Raw genomic sequence first — 25,586 nt, 5'->3', positions numbered from 1 at the left:
CCTGATGGTAAGTGGCTGCACAAAACCATGGATGAATGGAATAGCTCAAACACCACTAACACCGGATTTTATACTAGTGTACGGGTTTAAATGACCAGGTAAACAGTGGCAGTACTCCTCTATGTTGGCTGGGAGAACATTTACAAGCTGATAGGGAAGATGGTGGCTGTTTTAATGAACAAATTACTTTTGCTCTCGCCAGAGACACATTTTTTTCTTAATTTTTACAGAATTGATTCAGATTGTCTGAAATTACTGTACACTAAAGTGGGTCAGTCATCAGATAGAAGGTTACAAAATACATTGAGTGACAAGAAAAATGACTTTTTTTGTGTGGATTAACGCTTCCAATTCGGCGAAGGGTGTTTGTATGTGAATCTAAGGAAGCAATGGTAGCGAGAGGAGCCATGACACATCTTCTGCTGCATCCACAGTCCTGCAAACCAATGCTGTGGCTCTCAATGAGCAAGCTGAGGTCCATCTTAATGATGTGTGTTGACTGAGGAAAAGTCCTCTACTTCAGCGAACAGCAAGCCCTGCCAATCAGATTGTGGCAGACTGTACAGCATGAGTTATTCTACCTCACCACAGGATCTAAAAAAAAAGGAAGTGCAGTGATGACCCGAGACGTGGACTTGAATTGAGGGCTCATGCAAATTGCATGATGTTCACATGTACTCCAGTTGACTCCTCCATGGTATCATCACACTTTAATTTGTGTAACTGTGGGGTGCGTGGTTTTGAATTTATTAACCTACTGATCTTCTTTAATGGCTCTGTGCTCAGAAGATTGAGGGTCGATCCCAATGACAAAGTATTTAAGCTCTGCCGAGCTATACAGGTCTTCTAGCCCACCCTATGCTAGTGTTTTGTCACTGGCACGCCATTTTACAGTGCCCAATCTGCTCCATTAATCATCTCTTCACCTCAGGATTGTGATATGCACTGAGAAGATGTCCGGTATTGCGTTCGAGGCTACACAGTGGCCTAACAGTTCAGTTTCGATAGCTGAATTCTTCCGATGCTTTAGGCCTTTGAGTAGAGTCATCAACAAAGTCGAAGTACACACTATTTCCTAAATCCAGAATAGATGCTATGTAGGTGTAGGCACTTAGGGCTGAAATGTACGGGGGCCAAAGTCAGAAATAAAGGGACTCGTTCAGAAATCCAACTGTTTATTTTTTTCAGGCTGGTCAATCACCCCTTACCCTTTATTTATTCTTGTCTCTATACTTCAGCCGTGCTCTCATTCCTGTTTTCCCTGTTCCATCCTACACTGAAGTATATTTCACATTTTCCAACAGGGGAAAGATGAATCTGGTGCCAAAACCAGCTTCATGCCAAGCATTATGTACTTCCCCTGTGACGTTTGCACACGATTTTACCTCACTACTCAGGAGATTTTTTAAAGCCCTTTGGGATTTTCCTTTCTGCACTGTTGCTATGGAGAGAGGCTCCCTTCCACGATATGGCTACCAGAAGAAGTTGCCATACACTCTAAGAGGAGATGAAGGAGCAACTGTTCGACCTATCCCATGAAAAGAACTGTGCTTAAAGAGAGGGGCAGATGCATGATCTTTCCCACTCCAAGCAAAGAAACCCACCAAAGAGGAGAACTGTAAGGTTGGGCTAAGTGCGTTGCAGCCTATGTCATTGTTTACCTCTACTCGCAGTCCAAGCTGCTTTAAACACTAGGGAATATCAGTTGTTATTTAAAAACTTTTCTCCAGCTTAGTGCTGAAGCTAACATGTTGTAATGATAATCATCACGAGGCGCATCAGCCCCACCAGCAAAATGGCTACACACGAAGCTGCTACTTGGTGCACTTTGGTGCCCCTTGCTGTTTGTTTCACACAACTGCCTCACCTCGACTTATGAAGACACAAGCCTTGTTTTGAACAGATAAAAGGTATTGTTTTGCATTTATCTAAAGGTGGAGCTCAGCGGGCAGCTTTCTTTTATTTCCTTTGGTGCTGCAATGCAAAAGGTTCTACAGTGGCACGGGCCAGGAGTATTGTCAACTTCCCTCTGAAATGCCATAGGAGAACAACATCGAGTGGAGTGACCTCTACTCTTGCAAGATTGGTACTCTTCTAAAAGACAATTATTCAAAAATCTGCATCTGGAGTCAATAATCCACCCCGGTACCTCGGGCACAATTGTACATATTGGCTGTGCCAGCCACGCTGAGGCTCATAACAGAAGGGCTCCTTTAGCCACAGTAGGCCTTCTGTTTTGTAGATTGATTTTCCTTCATGGCATAGGAACGGTTAAAACACATGCTCTGAAGAGTATCTCTATTGCAGAGGCCCGCAGAGTGCTAGAGGGGCAAGAACTCACTTGATGGCAAGGCCTTCGGTCATATTATTAGGCACAGGTCCTGTTCAAGCCGGAAAGCAGAAAACAAGGAACTGATTAAAAGACAGACAAAATAGCAGCTGCAAAATGGAGTAGGAAATTATGAGGAAGGGTCGGACTCAATAGTACATTTTCGTACATATGGTGAACATACCTGGCTGCAAGGAGAACGGAGTACTTTCTAAAGAACATAACAATGGTACATTTGGAATACAACATAGTAGTGAACAATGACTGATACATACAAAATAAATAAATGCAACCATGCAAATTAGAATGCGTTAGTTATAATGAGTGGAATAGTAGAGCAGCAGAGATAAAATCGAATTGTCCATGGAATTGCTCTTCAAAAAGGTACATTTGCAGAAACAAATCTGCACCCATTTTCCATTTTTCCCAGAAAAGCTTTTGAAAAACTAGAACTGCAGCTTGGTTGAGTTTGACTAGAGTGGAAATAATCTAACTATGGCTTTGACTACATGTTGTGTAGAGAGGAAATACTGTGTGGAATTATGTCTGCTCTATCAGTGGCTGGGTGTTCCACCACACCAGCATTTTCCAGGTGTGGGAACACTGAAAACTGATTTTATCAGATCAAAATGCCTGCTGGTAAAATCACTTTGGAAATGGGTTGCATTGTAGCCCAGACACATTTCTTGGCTCCCAGCCAATACCCAGCCAAGGCAGGGGTGGGGTGGGGGGAGGGGGAATTGTGCTCAGCCCTTGGTCAGGCAGTTCAGGCAGGACTGTTCCCATGGGGAGTAAGATCAAGGCTGATTTGCACATAGCTGGGTCCAAACTGGAATGGCGTGGTGAGCAAACAAACTATGGATTTAGCTGAAATCTATGAATGGGGGGAGAATGTTCCATTCCATCCATCATCTCTTCTTTTTGCGATTGTTGGCCTAAGTGTGAAGGGTATGCCCAATAGTGGGTTCCGTGCTCGCTATGCCCCTGGATTCAAGCTAGCCTGGCTGATCGGGGTGATATTCTGAAACTGGTCTCACTATGCTTGTTTCCGGTCCAGGGAAGACTTGGCATGGCAGTTCGGGCTGGACTGTTCCAATTGGGAGCAGGGACAAGAATGATTTGCGTGTGGCAGATCTGTGACTGGAAGTGAAGGTTTGACATTGTTCAGCATTGTTCTTTTTGCACCTGCATTCCCAGGCCACATTCTCCCAGCCCTGCTTCCCCCTATACCCACTATTGTGCAGAAGTCCTGCAGACATTTACCACTTGCTCTGAATGGGTGGTAAATGTCTGCTCTAAACCCCTCTGAATTGTGAATACTGTGCAGAATTTCACCGATAAATCCAGGTATAATCACCCATTTCAAGAGGCATAATTTGGAATTGAAGGAGTTCTGTGTGGAGATTCAAGCTGATATCAGTGATAGCAGCATCTAGAAATAAGCACATAGAGAGGCTGATTCACAAAAGCATTTATGAGTACAGGAAGTAGGAGTAGTTTTTTATGTGTGCTTAAATGCTGTTGTGAATCTGCCCCAAAACATCCAACAGCATAAGTGTGAAGATGACACAATCCTTACTATTAGTACGAGCTGTAGGTGAACACTCCTGAATAGTCACATGCTAGATGTTTTGGGGTCAATTCACAAAAGCATGAAGAAATACATAAAAGAGTACTACAGAAGTGCTACTTTAGGTACCCAAAAATACCTTTGTAAATAGACCACAATCCTCTCCCAAACTCATAATCAGTCCTACGTGGGGGAAATGTTACCCTGTGGGAAAATACTTCATTTGGGTGCAGAAAGTAAGGAAACTGTAATGTTGTGTAGGGATACATTCAGAAACGTTGAAACTGTGTAATTTTGTGTAGGGATACATTTAGAAACGTTGCAAAAAAAGCACAACTCTATTTTCCATCGCACGCTTCAAGAGTGTACTAAATATACACACACTATGGAAAGCAGTAGGGGACATGGAGGTTTTAGTTCTTAGTTTGTAATTTGATATTTGCTCTGGGATGTTCAAAAGTATTTCTGTGACCATACCTGCTTCATTGGCTGCATTTCTGCACTGTTTCGCTTTATTCTGAATCTGGAACGGAAAGAAGGGACCGTGTCACTCACACACCGCCTTGAGCTACTGGCATTTTTAACAACTTGGCACCAGCAGAAATGGAGCATGTCAGTAATGCAGAAATATATCTATTATTATTGCAACAGGTGCAGTGGCACTGGGACCCAGGGGCATAAGGGTACCACTGCACCCTAATTACAGCTGTCTTAAACTTCCAAAGCAGGGGTGGGGGAGCATTTATCTTGCTCGCAATAAGAACATAGGGGGTCATTCCGACCCCGCCGGGCGGAAACCGCCCAAACACCGCCCCGCGGTCAGATGACCGCGGGGGACATTCCGACTTTCCCGCTGGGCCGGCGGGCGATCTGCAAAAGATCACCCGCCGGCCCAGCGGAAAAGCCCCAGCAAAGATGAAGCCGGCTCCGAATGGAGCCGGCGGATTTGCTGCGGTGCGACGGGTGCAGTGGCACCCGTCGCGATTTTCAGTTACTGCCAAGCAGACACTGAAAATCTTTATGGGGCCCTGTTAGGGGGCCCCATGACACCCGTTCCTGCCAGCCTCTTCCTGGCGGTGTAAACCGCCAGGAACAGGCTGGCGGGAAGGGGGTCGGAATCACCATGGCGGCGCTGCTTGAAGCACCACCATGGAGGATTCCTTTGGCCAGGGGAAAACCGGCGGGAAACCGCCGGTTCCCCTTTTCTGACCGCGGCTTTACCGCCGCGGTCAGAATTGGCCAGGAAGCACCGCCAGCCTGTTGGCGGTGCTTCCTCTGCCCTCTGCCCTGGCGGTTTCAAACCGCCAGGGTCAGAATGAGGGCCATAGTGCCTTTGCAATATCTGGAGTTGCATTTCTTACAAAAAAGCAAGAGAGCTGTAAGTCAGTCTGCTGAAAATCAGGTGTTTCCATTACATTCTAAGAAACATATTCTGAGTCCTACACCTGTGCGGATTCAGGAGCAAACTCCTTTCCCCTCCCAAACCTAGGTGCTTATTTATATTTTGGCACAGGGCAGCACAAGGCTTCTTGCTGTGCATCCCTGCATCAAAAGAAAAGGGCAAGAATGCACCATATTTATCACATACAGTGCATTACTGTCTTCTTTCACTGCACTGGTGCACAACTAGCTGCCTTGTGCCAATGCAGGCACCCTTGCAGCATGGTGCAGGGTGCCTGCATTGAGAGAATGATTGTTTTTGTGCAGGAAGGCACACTTTCCTGCACAAAAAAACAATAAATTGGGGCATTTTCCTCCAGTGTGAGCTGCAGAATGCAGCACACACAGACAGAGAAAAACAAGAAGAAATAAAGTTATTTCTCCTCGTTACTCCTCCCCTGGGGAGGTGTAGGCTTTTTACGCATTCCCAGGTTTACAAATCCAAGTAAATCTGGGAACGTGTCACATACCATAGGTGTTGTGTAGGAACACCCACCTCAACGCCAATGGAACACCTTTTTGACGCAGAGTAAAGCAAAGCAGCAACTTTCGCTGTGTTGCCTTCCTCCATATCTACAAGTCCATGAAAAGCCATGCAAAGTAGCTTTGCGCGGCCTTCTAGCTATGGGTCTGCAGCCTGCGCTGCCGGTGCATCACAAAATGTGGATTCCAAGCTGAGAGAAAATGATCACCAACAGGGCATTTGTCCCCAAAGATACTTGCTGGTGTGACATCTAACAAAATGCATGCAGAAAATAACTGCATTTTAGAGTTTTGCACTTCATATAGGTGGAAACATGCATTACTCCAGCATTATACAACATTCCCGGGTGCATATTGGGATTGATACAGTATGCAACCAGTAAACATCCCTCCCAGCATTATCAGTACTTAGTGGGTATGGTGTTACCACATCAAATAACAGGTCCTAAAAGGGACAACGAGGTCAAGTAGTCAATGTGGAACTCTGCCATATTTTACTTGAGAGTGGCAAGCTTCGAGAGTCTCAAGTAACACAAACTTCCTGTTGGTCTTTGAAAGTGGGAATCATTTCGGCAGCAACCAAATCAAGGCCACAATATTAGTTGCTGACTTGGCACCAAGGAAAAATGTCGATTGCTTGAAGTAAGGGCATCCAACATGGAGCCTTAGGTATGATCTGACAAAAGACCCCTTCACAAGAACTGTGGAAAGCCTGGGCTCGCGGACAAAAAATTACATCCACAATGAAACACTCACCTCAGCGACCAAAAAAAAACTGCTCAGAAAAAGGATTTCAGAGTGCCATAATAATTTACCTTATTCAAAGTAATCATTTACTGAGTTATGTTGGTCATGAGAATTGCCAGACAGGCTGCAGTGGACAGGAGGGAAATTATAGAAGAAACAGAGGAGCAGGAGGCTGTGGAAGATTTTACAGAAAGAGAAGATGAGATGCAGCAGGAGAATAGTGCATCCCATGAGCACAAGAAAAGGTTATCAGGGAAAAAAAAGACAGTGATAAACAGGGAGAGCACTGGGTTCTCCTCTGTAAAAGTCACACAGTTTCTATACGATACTGGCAAGAATTTGAACAAATCTGTCTGTGAACAAAGTTAATCCAAAAGAGGTTTGCACAAGTTTGTTTTTTATCTAATCACAAAGGTATCCATTATTCATAGGTCTGTAGATGACTTGGACTTATGTATACGTATCCATAAACCACAGGTTTGTACGTGCTGGACGTCGCATTGTGAACCTCACTTTTTCCACTTGCTTGGGGGTTGCTGATGGTCCAATGCGCTCAGAGGCACTTTCCGCCTCATCTGCATCCCTGCACTTCTGCTCGTAGCTCTTTTTACACTAGAAAAGAAGAACAAAACCAGCATTATGTGTAAGAAGTATTTTAGGTCTGGACAGGGTCGGACTGACCTATAGGGCAGTGTCAATGGGCAGGTCTGACAGGTTAGTGAATGGGTCATTTTTTTTGTACTGTCTATGGGCCCCTGTTTTATTGTCTGCTGAGTAGGTTTTTAGTGTTGATTTCCCCTGATATAAAAAAAAACCACTTCCTGCAGAAAGCACAAATCCATGGAGTCTTCCATACCTTGCAAAATGTTTATACAGAGTCTTTACAGAATAAAAACTGCCACAGTTTGCAAAACATTTTTTAGCTATGTAATTCACCGATGAGGGACGCTTTTATTTTAGTGGCCGGGCCTATTTTCTGTCCCAGTACGACCCTCGATCTGGGTATTGAAACAGGAGATATCAAACTGACCCACTGCTAACAATATACATAGACTGGACTTTAGATCCACTCCTTTCAGAGGTTGGCTTTATTTGATGTGCCTAGTTCAGCCTTTGTCTTGAGATATTTGCCAGTTATATTTCGGCTCACCCTACTGAAGTAATATTCCCTTACCTAATGCTATCAACTGGATATATCCTTAAGGCTTCATCTTGTTGTGTTTTTTGGCTTCTAGCCACGACTACAGCCTGACATCATACTGTTTATCAATTCTCAGTTTAACTGATATTTTCAATTCTATAAAGTCACATTACCCTTTGTTTCTTCCAGTACATTTCGAAGGTTTAAAAAAAAAAAAGTAATATATTGTTGCCAACCTAAATATTACATCACTTTAACTTTGCTTTTTTCAGTGAATTCCTGAGGTTTTGTTTTTTAACATAAAGTAAAAATATAAAGAAAGGACATTTTAGGTAAATGGCTCTGTTAATGGGTCTGAACAGCAAAATGTTAAAGGTTAGTGGATTGGCTTTAGAATGGGGTTGGCACATCAACCTATATAGCACTAACCATAATCCAAAGTAATATTTATAAATTCCTGCATAGCAATGCATAATAGTTATTGTTACAAAACAAATTAAAATAAAGCATTTTTCTTCAAAAACATTAATATGTATTTGGGTCTTTCTTTTACTCTCTTCAGGTCACAATATGCAATTATAGAACCAACCACAAGTGGTCCCCACACAACAGCTGAAGAGCATACAGCTCTGGCTTAGAGGGGAAACGTCCTGAACGACAACTCCAGAACAATGACACCTACAACGCAAGCATAAGCACACTTGACGGAACAATGACTGCCTTTTTCTCCGCCTTAATCACTCATGTGCTGAACTATGCATATGCGTGGTTAAGGCAGAGAAAAAGGCAGAGTGGATTGGGAGAGGACGCGGTCAGGTAAGTCGGCCTGGGGCAGTGTTGTGGGTAGATTTTAGGGGTGTGGTGGATTAAGGGCTTGCGGCGGGGATGGGGGGGTCGGGGTAGTTTTGTTTTTTAGGGGTGGGGTGGGGGGGTCGGGGTAGTTTGTTTTTTAGGATTGGGGTAGTTTTTAGGGGTGGGGTAGATTAAGGGCTTGGGGCAGGTATTGGGGGGTCGGGTAGTTTGTTTTTTAGGGCTAGGGGGATTAGGGGAGTTTGGTTTTTAGAGGTGGGGATGGGGGATCAGTGTAGTTTGGTTTTTAGGGACGGGGTGGGAGGATCGGGGTAGTTTGGTCAGGTAAGTTGGATTGGGACAGGGTTGGGGTAGTTTTTAGGGGTAGGAGTGGATTAAGGTCTTGAGGTGGGGGGCAGGGTAGTTTGGTTTTTAGGGGCGGGGGACCAGGATAGCCTGGATTTTATGGGGGTGATGGTCCAGTAGTTTTTAAGGTGGGTCGGGAAAGGATTTAGGGCTGAGGGTCGCTGGCGGGTGTCTGGGTAGTTTTGTTTTTAGGGGTGGGAAGGTGGGTTTGGGAATATGGGGGTGGGGTAGTTTTGTTTTTAGGGGCGGGTGGTCAGGACAGTTTGTTTTTTAGGGGCGTGGGTCTGGGCAGTTTGGTTTTTAGGGGCAGGGTGGGGGGACGGGGTGGTTTGGTTTTTAGGAGCAGGTGGGGGTCAGTTGTTTTTAGGGTGGGTAGGAGTGTCAGGAAGGTTTTAGGGCTCAGGGTGGGTGGAGGGTATTGGAGTACTTTTGTTTTTAGCGGCGAGGTGGTGGGGTCGGGTTGTTTTGTTTTTAGGGGCAGGGGTAAGGGGATCATGGTAGTTGTATTTTTAGGGATGGGGTGAGGGTTTGGGGTAGTTATGTTTTTAGGGGCGGGTGGGGGATAGTGGTAGTTTTGTTTTTAGGAGTGGGGTGGGGGTAGGTTGTTTTTAGGGCGGGTCGGGAAGGTTTTAGGGCTCAGGGTGGGTGGGGGTTTCGGGGTACTTTTATTTTTTATGGGCGGAGTGGTGGGGCCGGGGTAGTTTTGTTTTTAGGGGCGGTGGTAAGGGGGTCATGGTAGTTTTCCTTTTAGGGATGGGGTGGGGGATCGGGGTAGTTTTGTTTTTAGGGGTGGGGTGGGGGGATCAGGGTAATTTTGTTTTTTGGGGGGGTGGGGGTCAGTTGTTTTAAGGGCGGGTGGGTGTTGGGGAAGGTTTTAGGGCTCAGGGTGGGTGGGGGTGTTGGGGTACTTTTGTTTTTAGGGGAGGGGGTGAGGGGTCGGATAGTTTTAGTATTAGGGGTGGGGTACTTTTGGGCCCTAGGGCGGGTGGGGTGGTGGCACGCTAGTACCATGCATGCCGTTCCCACACATGCCTTTACTAGGCATGCTTTTAAGCCAATGCGTGATTCTCGCATTAGTTGTTCAATCACACATTCAGCTTAGAGTGCTTTGAAATAAATGGTAAGCTAACCTAGGGTCATGAATTGACTGACCAAAAGACTTACAATGTTTTTTTTTCACACTTTCCTGAGGGGCTGTATGTTCCCCTCCCCCAAATTTACTGTTATGGTCACCCATCTGGGCCTGACCCACCCCTTGGGGCTTCAAAGTGAAAATAGTGGTTCATTTAAAAAAAAAAAAAAAAGATGTTTCCATGGTTCTATTGAAAAAAAAACGGCATTATTGGCCCGGGTGTGGGGGAACACCCCATAAGGCCTAAGAGGTGGGGGTATCCCTACCCTGTCCCCTAAATGTAATTTTTTTCAGTATTTCTGAAGACAGTCCATGAGTCCTAAAATAGCTGCCAAACATCTTTGTTGATGTGAGACAGCCAATCAGACCAAATCTGTTGATCTCCTGGACCTGCAGTATTAATACACACACACACACACAAACACACACACACACACACACACACACATATATATATATATTATGAGCCTCAATTTCTCAAAAACCACTGATTGAATTTACACTAAATCACATAAATCATGCTTTCTGGGCTTTCTGCCAAATCTGGTGCAATTCCATTTAGCTGTTTTAGCTATAGCACTGTTCAATTTTCCAACAATTCATTGCATGAGAACAGTACATTTTGGGACCCTTCTTTTTTATCGGCCCCAGCTTGTGGATCACAAAGAAAATTTCCACAAAAGAGCTGAGTTGGCTTACGCTTTTTGTTTAATTTTTCATGAAGATTTGTCAAATGGCATCAAAGTTATTAGCATCATTAGGGAACCAAAACATCCTCTTCCTCATAAAACCCAGTTGTAACTAAATCTACACAGTGCAGGCAACCACTGTGTAACGTAAAAATAAATAAAAGAAAAATGAAAAAATGTGTATAGAAAAAGCAGTTTTTTACTTGCCCATGTCTTTGGCGCAACTTGATGAATTTCCCCAGTTATCTGACAGTCACATCAGCTGCTTTCTGGAAAGTTTTGGAGAGCATTTTCCATGTTAATTCCCATAGGGTTTGGAACAGCAATAACGCCTGAACCAATTACACCAGATTTGGCAGAAAGGTAGCTCTTGGTTCAGAAAGAGCCCGTTTTTGTTATTTGGGGTAAATTTGTTCAGTAGTTTTTGAGATAATAAAGAAAATTCAAATTTGTATACATATGGACACGAAACACTCCCAATATAGAGCTGAGATCTGATTGGCTGAAGACACTTCAACAAGGAAGTGTTGGCAGCCATGTTGGGACTCGGCTTCAGAAAAAAAGTTTAAAAATATAAGAAAAGGGGCCAGGGTAGGGACACCATGACCCCTTAGCTCCGGTGCTGGGGTTCCCAAGGGACCCCCCCAGGACTTAAAAAGCATTTTTTAAAAATCTTTTGGCACAGATCTGCTGAAAATGAAAAAAACAAGAGTGGGCTCCTGTGGTTACTTTGTAAACTGCCCTTGGGTGGGCCAGGACCCGGGGTCAATTACAATTTGATAGGGGGGCCACCACACACCCCGCAGCCATGGGGACCACCTAACAAGGGCTTTTAGCAAAATAGATGGGCGAGTGCCCCCCCCCGCAGCCCCAGAGACAGCCACCTCACCAGGACGTTTAACAAATATCAGGCAGGGGCCCTTTGCCCCCTCCCCCCCCTTTGGCCCTGGGGACCACCACCTCCCCAGGGCTTTAATCTTACATGTGGGGGGGCCACAAGCCCCCCCCACAGCCCCAGGGATCACCACCTTCCCAGGGCTTTCAACAAATACAATGCAAGTGGGAGGCATGAACCCGTTTGGAGCCCTGGGGACCACCACCTCCCTGGGGCTTTCAACAAATATGCTGCACCCCTCCACCCCCCTGCAGTCTTGGGGACAGCCACCTCCCTGTGGTCTTAACATAATATGATGCTGAGGGGTCACACACCCCCGGCAGCCCTAAGGACTACCACCCCCTTGGAGCTACAATAAAAGAGTGACGCGGGTCCGTTGAGACCTCCAGTAGCTCCGGGGACCACCACCTCCCCAGCGCTACAATAAAAGAGTGACGGGGGTTCATTGTGGACCCCCAGCCCCAGGGACCACCACCTCCCTGGGGAAATGCTTGTTGGAGGGGGACCGTACAGCCCTCCTCGTGGAGACAATAATGGCCCTGGGGACCACCACCCCCCCAGATTGGCTCCTGCTATGTCCCAAGGTGCAACATTTTTTGAATGCCTGCACCTACCTTGTGGCAATGAGATGCAAGGTAGGCGTTTCTATCTAAACAATTGTGCTATCCTCATAGCCCTATATTTATCCCCCCATGGGAGGAGGGGCTAAATAACAGGGCAAAGCTTGCTTTGCACCATTATTGAATGCCTGGGTCAGACCAGGCATTAGGGGACCTATGGACCCATTTCCATAGGTAAACACCAGGGAATGGGTCCACAGGTGCCCTCCCCAAGCCCCAGGAACACCCCCACCCACACCAGAGGGATACCAGAAGATGGGGGACCCCATCCAAGTGGAGTAGGGTAAGTATAGGTAAGTATTTTTAATTTTTTTGTGCCATTGGGGGCCTTAACTTGGGGCCACCAGCATGGCACATGGTGCAATGGCCATGCCCAGGGGACACTTCTTCCCTGTGCTGGCCACTGGGGTGGTGGGCTTTCCTAAGTCAGGAGTCATGTTTTTAGTGGTTGTTCGCCCGTAAATGTTTGTGCAGTTGTGCGGCAAAAAGTATGAATCTGGGCCCAAGTGTGCAAGGGTACTTGCCATACCTTAATACCACATTTGGTAGCAGGATGTTAAGAAGATAAGGGGCATGGAATGTGGTTTTGTTTGGTAAAATATTTTTTGGTCCACTGTTGCATCTTTAGCTTGTACGTAGCTACCAGAAAAGGTATTTGCTAAATCATGGGCTAACTAGAGCTGTCATATTACAATTATTGATTCCAGTCAGTTGGTACTCACCCTGGGTGGTTGTTCCACAAGTGATCATGAGTTGAACACCTTACGGATAAGTGGTGATTTATTCTGCATGTGAAGTTTAATCTGAGTAATTACTGAGTGAACTGGATTAATTTAAACTTATAAAATGTATAAGGTTAGTGTGGGGTTGTATGTGACAAATGCTATGTCAGACACAAATTACTTAGTTTATAAATGTTTATCACAATGAAGTAAATGTAGACTTTGGATGCATACCTCAGAGGTTTTCTTATGCATGGCCACTTTAGTCTTCTGCAGAGTATCCATCGCTGACTCGAACTGTAACACAATTCAGAAATGAAAATCAGTATTAGTTGTTCCCCAAGGAGGGAACTATGATGATGGATGAAACCTGGCTCTAAAGCACAATCTCCCTTGCCCTTCACCTTATTATTTTGTCACTGCTTGTAAAGCGCCATACAAGTGGAATGTTATGCCTATGATATTACTCACATGTAAATAAGAAGGAAATCATCTTACGACAATAATCATTAATTCATGCATGCAGCACAATCCCCAAATTTCTGCAATTTGGATGTTCTGAAGCGCTTTTCTGTTCACCTATTGAGAATGCCCTAATCTTTTCATGTACTGCATTGACTCTTCATCCTGTTTAGAGAAAATATTGATGGCCCCTGTGTACAAACTCAAGATATTTCTTTAAGCATTGAGAAAGCGGCTTCACATAATGTGCCACCCAAGACTAGCATAATGGTGTTTGTAAATAACTCATACCACTTATTAGCCACTTGAAAGTTCTCATGAGCCGTAGGCAAGGCAGGAAAAGAAAACAATCAGATTAGACTGAAAGAGTATTTGAGCTTCACCAATTAACTACCCCATGGATATTTCACTTCATGAATATTGGATTCAATCTGTATTCTGACAGTCTAACACTACATTAATCGTGCATCAGACACCACTGCAGTAAGCAGATCTGATCATACCTGCTTCAGCTTTGGAAGCTCAGCCGTAGCTTTAGGTCAACCGTTCTGTGCTGCATATCACATCCCTCACTCATCCCAGTTTCCCAGTGGTCCGTAAAGTGAGGTCACACTCTGTGTAGTGGTGAGGCTTTATGGAATTACGCCAGATCCACCACTTCAGAGGATGCAATAGATGCATTATTATCATGTTTTTTTATTTTTTGTTGTAATTTTTTACATAACGCTGTTCTTAAAGTGGTTCTAGCACGTGACACTTTTGTTTAGGAGTCTCTCCTTGCAATCACATTTTAGCTATATTTTGAAAGGGAAATTACTGAGTCAGGTTCAAGGGGGGCTGGTATTCTTCATTGGGGGTGTTTGACTGCTATTTTTCTCCCTGCTCTCCACTCTGTTTTTGTTTTCCTTGAGTTGAGTGCTCTGGTGGTTGGCGGTGAGCAAGGATATCAGGCCTTCCAGGCCCCTTCAAAATGCAGGAAGCTGCACGGACATGCTTCTAACATGGTAAAAAAGTTACTTACCTTCAGTAACGATATATCTGGTACAGACATATTCTAGTTGCAGATACCTTACCTTAGAATTTTCCCCCAGGTGTCCGAATCCGGAGATTTTTTCTTCTAGCAATACCCTTGCACTTTGGTAGGTGGCATCCATCGTTGGTGTCGCTGAGATGACGTCAGGAGTAGTACATAGACGCTGCCTCAACACAGTGATGACAGTCTCTTTTCACGACTTTCCACGCCAAAGGGCAGAGCCGCAAAGAACACTGAAACTGGTGTGCCAGAGCTAAGGCCCTGAATGGGGAAGCCCTGTCACTAGAAATCAGTTCCCAAGCGGGGAGGATGGATGGGTCAGAAAGGAATCTGCAATTAGAATATGTCTCTACCAGATATATCGATGCCGAAGGTAAGTAACTTGTACATCTGATAGAGACTTCTAGTTGCAGATTCCTTACCTTAGAATAGATACCCAAGCAATGCCGTTCTCGGAGGTGGGCTGCAAACCAAGATCATACTAGAAAGTCCTGCAGGACCGAACGGCCAAAGTAGCTGTCCCAACGGACCTGACTGTCCAGGCAGTAATGTTTAGTAAACGTGTGCAAGGATGCCCATGTAGCTGCCTGGCATATATCCAGGACAGGAACTCCGTGTGCTAATGCAGTGGAAGCAGCAGTTGCTCTGGTGGAATGAGCGCGCAGGCCCTTAGGGGGTTGCTTCTTAGCCAAAGCGTAGCACATCTTGATGCAAAGAAGTACCCATTGAGATATGGTATGTTTTTGCACCGCCTTCCCTTTCTTCGCAACTAAATATCCAACAGAGAGTTGATCGCCCACCCAGAAATCTATAGTACGATTGAGATAATACGCCAATACTCTTTTTGGATCCACGCAGTGGAGTTTCTCATCCTCATGAGAAGGATGAGGAGGTGTGTAAAAAGTAGGCAAGGTGATGTTCTGGCCCACATGAAAAGATGTAACCACTTTGGGAAGGAAAGAAGCCTTAGTGCGTAACACCACTTTGTCAGGGTGCACAGCCGAAAATGGAGGCTTAGAAGAAAGAGCCTTTAGATCACTCATTCTGCGAGCAGAAGTGATGGCAACAAGAAAAACAGTTTGGAAAGTAAGGAGCAGTGAGGGACAAATGTGCATCGGCTCACAGGGAGTACACATTAACTAAGTACAAGATTGAGGTCCCACTGAGGCATGATAAACGGAGTGGAGGAAGCAAATGGGTGAGACCCTCAAGAAATCGACTAGCAATAGGAGACTTAGGCCCTGCATTGTACCTTTTCTGAGCCGCATTACCGTCTTTTTTTTACGCAAACGTGATACAAACTTACAAAATACAATTGTTCCCCCCCCCCTCCGGGGGCATATTTTTTTAAAAAAAAGGTAGGTGCCCCCTGGGGGGGTGGGGGTGGGGCGCAATCGGGGCTATTAAAAAGAAAAATAAATGGACAGGGGGTAGCCCGTGGGCAGGGAGACCCCCTGTGGGGCAATATTTTTTTTAGTTCTTGTAGGGTTTCCCTGGGGGCCATTTTGGCCCCCAAGGAAACCATACAACAACCAAAAAATAATATATATATATATATAGATAGATATATCTATGTAGATATATCTATCTACATGGATATATCTATTGATAGATCTATAGATATATGTATATATATATATATATATATATGAAAGAAAAGATGTCCTGATCTGCGTGTTACGGCGCACTTAATTCTCCGGTGGTGCTGGTTTGAGGCAGGACAACCATATTTTCAAAAAACAAGATTCTCTTTCTGTTTTAGCAAGAGAAAACCGCACTCTGTCGTTGTGCCAAAAATACCTTAACTTTTAATACATTAGTGAGATCATAAACAAACAAACAGGAATCCCCTGACGCGTTTCGGTCTCACCAGACCTTGTTCCATGTAGATAGATATATATATATATATATATAGAGATAGAGCTATATATATATATATATATATATATATATATATATATATATATATATATCACTTTTGTCAATACGTGTGTGGTTTCCCTGGGGGCTGCGATCGGCCCCCGGGAAAACCAGACCCACATATAAAAGTGAGATATATATATAGATTTGCCACCAGTTGTCTTGCAGTTGCAGCTTGCGTCTTCAAAGCAATGCACATACTTCAACTGATGCTTTTCAACTGTAGCTTTTAGGCAGCAATAAAAAAGTCAAGTAAGTATTGTGATTATGTTTCTGCTACAAAAGGGTCAGACTTGTCTAGTGGCAGTTTTAGTGCCATAAAGAAGCGCAGAAGGTTTATATGCCTACTGCAAAGAGGAAATCTGTATTTTATGTAAATAGCTGAGTACATTAGTAAAGTCAGCCATTACCTGCGCTATAATACAAATGAAATGTATGTGCGGGGTGGAGGGCGGCTATGGAAAGATGAAGGGCACTTTTGCTGGGTGGTAATGAGGGAATCCGAGGAGGAGGGAGTGGGAGCACCAATAATGATTGTTGGACTGGACGCAGGAGGTGCTAAAGACTGTGACGAATGGTATGTGACAAGGTGTTTTTTCAGTGTCTTGAAAGAACGTGCTGATTGAGGGAAGAAGCGCAGGTAAGGTGGCCTCTACTGTTGCACGTATCTCACACACACCATCGATTATGTGACTGTCAACGTAGGCTTGTGTTTTAGAGCAACAGTTTAGCCAATAGCAGAGATGGCATCTTGATGGATGACTGCTGCCGTCACTCAGGTTATAGAGGACAGCTCTGACATATGATCAGAGACTGAGACATCAGATACTGAGACAGCATCTGAGGGATAGGACAATGGCGCAGACTCTGGGAGTGATTTTTCAGTCGGAGGAGTCCCATTCGATAACTCCTCTTCCAGTACATTATGAGGGAGGTGATGAGGACAGTCCTGCTGTCCCTTCGCAAGCAGTCTGTGCAACTGGGTAATAGTGGGTTAGCCCAACCCAGAGAGCAGGTGAATGAGGCGGCAAGCAGAGAGAGAGAGAGAGAGTGCTCTCTTGGGAGCTCCCCAATTTAGTTCAGCCCCAAATTCCGTCGCCCAAATCGTATTGTGGAGACATCAAAATTATCTATCACAAAAAAACTGGTTTTGTAAGGCAGGCACCTGTGTTTTTGGTCCTGGGATTGGTGGCCATATAGAGAAACACACTAAACCCAAACATTTCTGGAAACTAGACATTCGGGGGAGTCCACAGAGGTGTGACTTGTGTGGATTCCCCAAAGTTTTCTTACCCAGAATACCCTGCAAAGCTGAAATGTTGAATAAAAACTCAATTTTTCTCACATTTCTGTCACACAAACTACAGGAATATGCTGGGATCCACTAAATTCCTACCACCCAGTGATTCCTCACCTGTCCTGATAAAAACACTACCCCACTTGAGTGCCTACACCTAGTGCCTGCGTCAGGAATGGATCACCCCAGAGTCAACAGCTGCCTCATGTAAGGACCAACATTGACCGTTATGTGATCTATTCCTGTCGTGGGCACCAGACCTACCCACACAAGTGAGGTACCATTTTTATCGGGAGACTTGGGGGAACGCTGGGTGGAAGGAAATTTGTGGCTCCTCCCAGATTCCAGAACTTTCTGTCACCGAAATGAGAGGGAAAAGTGTTTGTTTGGCCACATTTTGATGTTTGCAAAGGATTCTGGGTAACAGAACCTGGTCAGAGCCCCACAAGTCACCCCATCTTGGATTCCCCTGGGTTTCTAGTGTTCAAAAATGCACTGGTTTGCTAGGTTTCCAAATGTGCCAGCTGAGCTAGAGGCCAAAATCCACAGGTAGGCACTGTTTTCTATGAAAAAATGTGATGTGTCCACGTTGTGTTTTGGGGCATTTCCTGTTGTGGGCGCTAGGCATACCCACACAAGTGAGGTATCATTTTTATCAGGAGATTTGGGGGAATGCTGAGTGGAAGGGAATTTGTGGCTCCTCTCAGATTCCAGAACTTTCTGTCACCGAAATGAGAGGAAAAAGTGTTTTGTTTGCCAAATTTTTGAGGTTTGCAAAGGATTCTGGGTAACAGAACCTGGTAAGAGCCCCACAAGTCACCCCATCTTGGATTCCCCTAGGTCTCTAGTTTTCAAAAATGCACAGGTTTGGTAGGTTTCCCTATGTGTCGGCTGAGCTAGAGGCCAAAATCTACAGGTAGGCACTTTGCAAAAAACAGCTCTGTTTTCTGTCAAAAAATAGGATGTGTCCACATTGTGTTATGGGGCATTTCACGTCGCAGCCGCTAGGCCTACCCACACAAGTGAGGTATAATTTTTATCGGGAGACTTGGGGGAACGCTGGGTGGAAGAAATTTGTGGCTCCTCTCAGATTCCAGAACTTTCTGTCATCGAAATGTGAGGAAAACGTGTTTTTTTAGCCACATTTTGAGGTTTGCAAAGGATTCTGGGTAACAGAACCTGGTCAGAGCCCCACAAGTCACCCCATCGTGGATTCCCCTAGGTCTCTAGTTTTAAAAAATGCACAGGTTTGGTAGGTTTCCCTAGGTGCCGGCTGAGCTAGAGGCCAAAATCTACAGGTAGGCACTTTGCAAAAAACAGCTCTGTTTTCTGTCAAAAAATGGGATGTGTCCACATTGTGTTTTGGGGCATTTCCTGTAGCGGGCGCTAGGCCTACCCACACAAGTGAGGTATAATTTTTATCTGGAGACTTGGGGGAACATAGAACAGCAAAACAAGTGTTATTGCCCCTTATCTAGCTCTACATTTTTTGCTTCCAAACATAAGAGAGTGTGTAAAAAAGACGTCTATTTGAGAAATGCCCTGCATGCAGTATGGGCACCCCGGAATTCAGAGATGTGCAAATAACCACTGCTCCTCAAAACCTTATCTTGAGCCCATTTTGGAAATGCAAAGGTTTTCTTGATACCTATTTTTCACTCTTCATATTTCAGAAAATGAATTGCTGTATACCCAGTATAGAATGAAAACCAACTGCAGGGTGAAGCTCATTTATTGGCTCTGGGTACCTAGGGTTCTTGATGAACCTACAAGCCCTATATATCCCCGCAACCAGAAGAGTCCAGCAGACGTAACAGTATATTGGTTTCAAAAATCTGACGTCGCAGGAAAAAGTTACAGAGTAAAACATAAAGAAAAATGGCTGTTGTTTTCAGCTCAATTTCAATATTTTTTTATTTCAGCTGTTATTTTCTGTAGGAAAACCTTGTAGGATCTACACAAATGACCCCTTGCTGGATTCAGAATTTTGTCTACCTTTCAGAAATGTTTAGCTTTCCAGGATCCAGCATTGGTTTCACACCCATTCCTGTCTCTAACTGGAAGGAGGCTGAAAGCACCAAAAATAGTAAAAATGGGGTATGTCCCAGTAAAATTCAAATTTGTGTTGAAAAATGTGGTTTTCTGATTCAAGTCTGCCCGTTCCTGAAAGGTGGGAAGATGGTGATTTTAGCACCAGAAACCCTTTGTTGATGCCATTTTCAGGGAAAAAACCACAAGCCTTCTTCGGCAGCTCTTTTATCCCATTGTTTTGAAAAAAACGAAATTTTCACTGTATTTTGGCTAATTTCTTGGTCTCCTCCAGGGGAAACCACAAACTCTGGGTACCATTAGAATCCCTAGGATGTTGGAAAAAAGGCCGCAAATTTGGTGTGGATAGCTTATGTGGACAAAAAGTTATGGAGGCCTAAGCGCGAACCACCCCAAATAGCCAAATAAGGGCTCAGCACTGGGGGGGGTGGGGGGGGGGGAGGCCCAGCAGCTAAGAGGTTAATTCATATATATATTGTTCTATGATTCCCCTCACCTCACCCGTGCTTCCTTGTTTCTTGTGCCTGCTCCACCCGCCTTCCCTTGTTTCTTATATCCTCTCCACCTGTTCTCCCTTATTACTGATGTCTGCTCCACCCGTCCTCCCTCGTTTCTTATGTCCGCTCCACTCGTCCTCCCTTCCCCGGACTACGACGCTTCACACACCTGAGTCTGCCACGCTTCTCCAGAAGCGTGGCAGGCTGCTGTGCTCTGCCTCCCAGGTTGCCGTGTTGTTCCGGTCTCCTTCGCGGTCCTCCTTGTCCAGATTCCGCCGGTCGCGGTGAAATCTCTCTCCTGGACCCTAGATCCTCCGATCTGGGGTTCTCACCTCGGTGTCCTCTTGGCCTCTCGTTCCGTCTTCCCGCTCCTCCTATCCTTGGTCCGTCTTTTCTCCCCACTCCTTCTCTCTCGAATCCTTCTCTCTCGACTCCTTCTTCCCCGACTCCTTCTCTCTCGCATCTTTCTCCCCCTTAGGTCCTGACGCCGATCTCCTTATGTCCCCGCCTTCCCGCGTCGTCCAGGTCGCGCCTCTCTCATTGGCTGAGAGTCCTTGGTGTTCCGGTACACCATAGGCAGCGATAGCACAAGTCGGCAGGGTGTGCGGGAGGGTTCCGGCCAGCCCCTCACAGTAATGTTCTGATGTGTGAGACATGCCCTGAGGCATAGCGCCTCCTTACAAAGGGTCCTGGACCTACTTCACCCTGTTTGTTGCAGTACTACATGGCGGTAGTGTTGCCTGTGAACATTTGCATGACTTTTCCTTTGAGAGAGCGAAGAAATGCTTTCAACGAAAGCCTGATCGCCCGGAGCTCCAGATGACTGATATGAAGCCCAGACTCCGCCACAGACCAGAGGCCTCTGATCTCTGCCTCTCCCATGTGGCCGCCCCATTCCAGAAGTGACATGTCTGTCACTATGGCTAGATCTGGTTGAGGAAGGGAGAGGGATCTGCCGTTGACCCAATGCGGATTCGAAAGCCACCACTGCAGGTCTTTTGCAGTCCCCTCCGAGATCTGGACCATGTCAGAGAGATTTCCCTGACGCTGCACCCACTGGAACTTTAAGTCCCACTGCAGAGCCCGCATATGCCATCTGGCATGTGTCACTACCAAGATGCAGGAGGCCATGAGACCCAGCAGCCTCAGAGTCACTCTCACCGAAACCCAAGATAGAGGCTGAAAGATCTGAATCATAACCTGAATATTCTGGACTCACTTTTTGGGAGGATAGGCCCGAAACTGCACTGTGTCCAGAACAGCTCTGATTAAAGGAGCATCTGAGAGGGAGCCAGGTGTGACTTCGGCACATTTATAGTGAACCCCAGCGTGTGCAGTAGGTTCACTGTAGTCTGAAGGTGGGAGATGACTTCCTGGGGCGAGTTCCCCTTCAAAAGCCAGTCGCTGTAGGGGAAGACCGAAACCCCCAACCTGAGCAGATGACCTGCAACCACCTCCATCACTTTCGTGAACATCTGAGGGGCACTGGTAAGGCTGAAGGAACCCAGAAAATAGACAGATGTTGTCACAAGTAAAACAAAAGATTTTAGAGTTTGTCGCTGTTTGCACTAAGCAAGAGACACCGAGTTTCATGAGCTTGTTTGATTTTTGGAAACAGTATAGCCCTCATCTGAGTGAAATCTTTTTTTTTTTTTAACTTTTCTTTTATTGTTAATAACACAATATGATACAGAGTCAGTGGGATCAGGGTCCCGTCAATCGGGAGTAATTACACATCAGTGATATTAGGAAACCGAAGAAGAAGAAAGAAGAAAGAAAAAAAAAAAAAAAAAAAAAAAAAACTCGTAAGGCACAAACAAGGTATCAGTCATAATATAAAAACTTGAGGTAGAGTTCACTTCCAACATATTTTAGGCTATGTGGGGGGGTTTAAAGAGGGTAAAGATATGAGGGCAAAGGGTAGGTTGTACCTGTTCAGACGAAAGGACCGGGGAGTGCCACCCTGGGAAGCGAGGGATGTTGCTGCACGGATAATGGGTGTTGCAGCTCATGTCAACTCTGTGGTCAGTATCAGTTGGGACCAGGTGACTAGCTGACGACATGGGGAAAAGAATCTACCATGGAGGTCTGTTTGGAGCGTTGCTGGAAGGCGACGTTCGGACTCTAGTGGGTGTTTTAGAAAGGGACGTGGGGATAAGGGGCGAGAGGGAGAGAGAAAGAGAATGAGAGAGGATAGAGAGTAAGAAAGAGGAAAAAGGAGAAAAGAAGAAGAAACAGTAGGAAAAGGGAGAGGGAGAAGGGGAAGAAGAGGAAAGAAAATAAAGAGTGGGAGAGGAGAAAAGGATAGAAAAGAGAGGAAGAGAAGGGGAGATAAGGAGAGGGGAGAGGGGGGAGGGGGGAAAATACAGAGGGAGGGGGAGGTACGGGAGGGAGAGTGGGGAAGAGACGCATGTGGGGGAGGGGAGGGAGAGGGAAGGGAGAAGGGAACAGTGGTGGTTCCGGGTAGGGCACTATTGCCCCCTTGTGAGGAAGGGAGCCCATACCTGTAGGAATAATTGAGCTTGGTCTTGTAAGTTATAGATGATCCGTTCATGCATAGCAGTGCGGATCATGGCTGTAATCCATTCCTCCGGGCTTGGGGGGGTTTCTGACCGCCAGTGTCTGAGTATGCAAATTTTTGCAGTAGCTAACGCTGTGTGCAACAGTCGCTTGTGTGGTCTAGGGAGGTCTGGTAGGGAGGTCGTATCTTGCAGAAGTATAAGGGCAGGAGGAAGTGGTGACGGAAGTGACATTACTTCAGCCAGAGTGGAGCTCACAGCATCCCAGAGTGGTCTTACTGTTGTACAGTTTACTAAGATATGTATCAGGTCACAGGATGTTTCTGGACATCGCCAGCAGTTCGCATGCGGGAGGAGTCCGGTCCTATGCAGTTTCGCTGGGGACCAGTGCCATTCATGTAAGAATTTAAAGAGGCAGAATTTCAAGCGTGCTTCCCGGGTGCCTCTGTCTAGTGTCTCTAGGGTAGCTTCCCAATCGTCTGGGTCTAGATCCTGCTGCAGCCTGGTTTGCCACCGTAGACGTAGTTTGTCCATTAGCGGTTGGAAGTAAAGCCGTCGAATAATTAGATCATATAGACCCGACATTACTCCCTTGCATTGTCCCCATTGCTGGAGGTAAGCCACTATCGGTGAGGGCAGGGATACCCGCTGTGGAGGTATATTCCCTTGGGAGAGACAATGCTTGAGTTGCATGTATCTCCATTCCTGGTTCGGGTGTAGGCCGAACTCCTCCCGTAGCTTGGGGAATGGTTTGAGCACATCGTTCTCCAGAACCTGTGAGAGGGTAAGGATGCCTGCCTGTTTCCATTGCGGCCAATGGAGTACCTCGCCACCTATGCGTAGGCCACTGTTGTGCCACAGGGGCGCTTGGGCATGTATAAGGGGGTGGACCCCAAACAGTCGGTGGGCCCTTTGCCAGGATGCCCTGGTCGCCGCAAGGATAGGATTCACTGAGTTAGTGGCTGGGAGGTCTGCACGGTAGGGTCCACCGAGTCCTTCGTTCGCAGTCAGGAGTCGTTTTTCCACTGCTATCCACAAGGGGGGATCTGGTATATTCGACAGTGTATTGGATAACTGAGACATTTGGAGGGCTAAAGAATAGTATTTAAGGCGTTTTGGCGTCCACCGGAATGGGTAGCCTAGGAGTGCCGCTTTTGTGGTTACTCGCGATAGCGGAAGTGCCTCACTTTTGTCCCAGTTAATACAGTATCCCGATAGGGCTGCGAAGTCCTCGATTACCTCTAATAGGGCCGGAATGGATCTTTCCAGGTCCGTGAGTGTTAAGATGATAACGTCAGCATAGAGGTATATCTTGGAGGTGCCTTCGGGTAGTGGTAGGCCGGTTATGGAGGGGGAGGACCGGATGGCTGCCGCCAAGGGCTCCATCGCCAAAAGGAACAGGAGCGGTGAAAGGGGGCACCCCTGCCGTGTACCCCTTCGGATAGGGAAAGGGTCTGAGAGGAAGCCTCCGCAGTTGACTCTGGCCGCGGGTTGGTCATAGAGCAGTCGTACCATGGAGATAAATTTGTTGCCTAGGCCAAATCTCTCTAAGGCTGCAAATAGGTAGGTCCATTCTATGCGGTCGAACGCTTTTTCGACGTCTAAGGACAGGGCCAGCGCCGACTCCGGGGAGTCTCTGGCCGCCCATAAGGTATGGCATAGGGTTCTCATAGGTGGTTCCTAGACGTGCGGCCCGGTACAAACCCCACCTGTGTATAGTGTATTAAGGACGGGATTACTTTACGTAGTCTGTTTGCCAGGACGCTTGCTAGAATTTTGATGTCCCCGTTTAGTAGAGAGATGGGTCGGTAGCTGCCGCATAATAAAGGATCTCTCCCAGGCTTCGGTATGACAGCTATTGTGGCACTGTTGGATATGGCCCCTAATGTCTGTGTTGCGCAGGCTTCATTGAGGGCTTCGCATAGGATATCAATTGCCTCTGCCCCTACCCATTTGTAAAATTCTGCAGGGTATCCATCCTCTCCGGGTGATTTGTGGTACGGAAGGTCAGAGATGACTTTATCTATCTCCTGTCTGCTTATTTCCCCTTCTAATAGGCTACGGCCCTCGTTTGTTAGGGAGGGGAGGTCTAGCTTCTTTAAAAAGGTGGTAGCTTGCGCTAGGTTAGTCGTGGTTTCCGGCGTGTAAAGGTGTCTATAAAATTGGGCAAATTCGTTTGCAATGGCCTGCGGGTGGGTCAGTATGTCCCCGGAGGGAGAGCGAATGGCTGGGATGGCTAGGGCGGCAGCTCTTTGACGGAGTTGGGCTGCGAGCAGTCGTCCCGCCTTCTCACCTTGTTCATAGTGTCTCCCTTGGAGTCTCTGTAATGTGAATTCGGCCTGGGTGGTGTATAACTCATTAAGGGCCATTTGTGCTTGCTCTAAACTTCGGCGGCCTGGAAGGGAGGGGTGTGCCGTGTATTGTCTGGTTAGTCGGCGTATGTCGAGTTCCAGAGCCGCTTGTTGCTCTTTTCTGTCTTTGTTCGCTATCGCCGCATCCCGCATGAGCTGTCCCCGTATCGAGGCTTTGGCTGCAGCCCACATAGTTCGACTCGAATCAACCGTACCAAGGTTGTCTTGGACGAAAGTGGTCGCATGGTCCTGTAGCTGCAACTTACCTTGGGGGGAATCGATATAGATGGATCGCTAATCTCCAGGGTTTTCGGCCCGGGGATACCAGGCCTAAGCGGATGGCTATAAGGACTGCGGAGTGGTCTGATAGGCCTCTCTCCAGTATATCGTCCTCCACGGTGTGGGCCATAAGATTGTGGGATAGGAGAAAGTAATCGATCCGTGATTGGGTACCGTGCACCGGCGAGAGAAAGGTAAATTCTCTGTCCGTTGGGTGAGTCAGCCTCCAGTGGTCAATCAAACCGTTATCTGCGAG

The 25,586-nt window shown here is 46.3% G+C and overlaps 1 protein-coding gene across 2 annotated transcripts in view; it reads right to left on the bottom strand.

Moving 5' to 3' along the window:
- The window catches only part of PSTPIP1 (proline-serine-threonine phosphatase interacting protein 1), a 484,932-nt gene that overhangs the window by 156,412 nt on the left and 302,934 nt on the right, over positions 1 to 25,586 (bottom strand). For both annotated transcript variants that reach the window (XM_069222343.1, XM_069222342.1), the window contains exons 6-8: positions 13,158 to 13,220; positions 7,083 to 7,181; positions 4,377 to 4,422 (exon numbers count right to left, since the gene is read on the bottom strand). In XM_069222343.1, the coding sequence (XP_069078444.1) occupies positions 4,377 to 4,422; positions 7,083 to 7,181; positions 13,158 to 13,220 (208 nt within the window). The remainder of the gene's footprint in view (positions 1 to 4,376; positions 4,423 to 7,082; positions 7,182 to 13,157; positions 13,221 to 25,586) is intronic.

This window comes from Pleurodeles waltl, chromosome 3_1 (assembly GCF_031143425.1).
Source record: "Pleurodeles waltl isolate 20211129_DDA chromosome 3_1, aPleWal1.hap1.20221129, whole genome shotgun sequence".
Taxonomy (NCBI): Eukaryota; Metazoa; Chordata; class Amphibia; order Caudata; family Salamandridae; genus Pleurodeles; species Pleurodeles waltl.
Note: the sequence above shows the minus strand (reverse complement) of the source record. Positions and strands in the feature narration are given on the sequence as shown.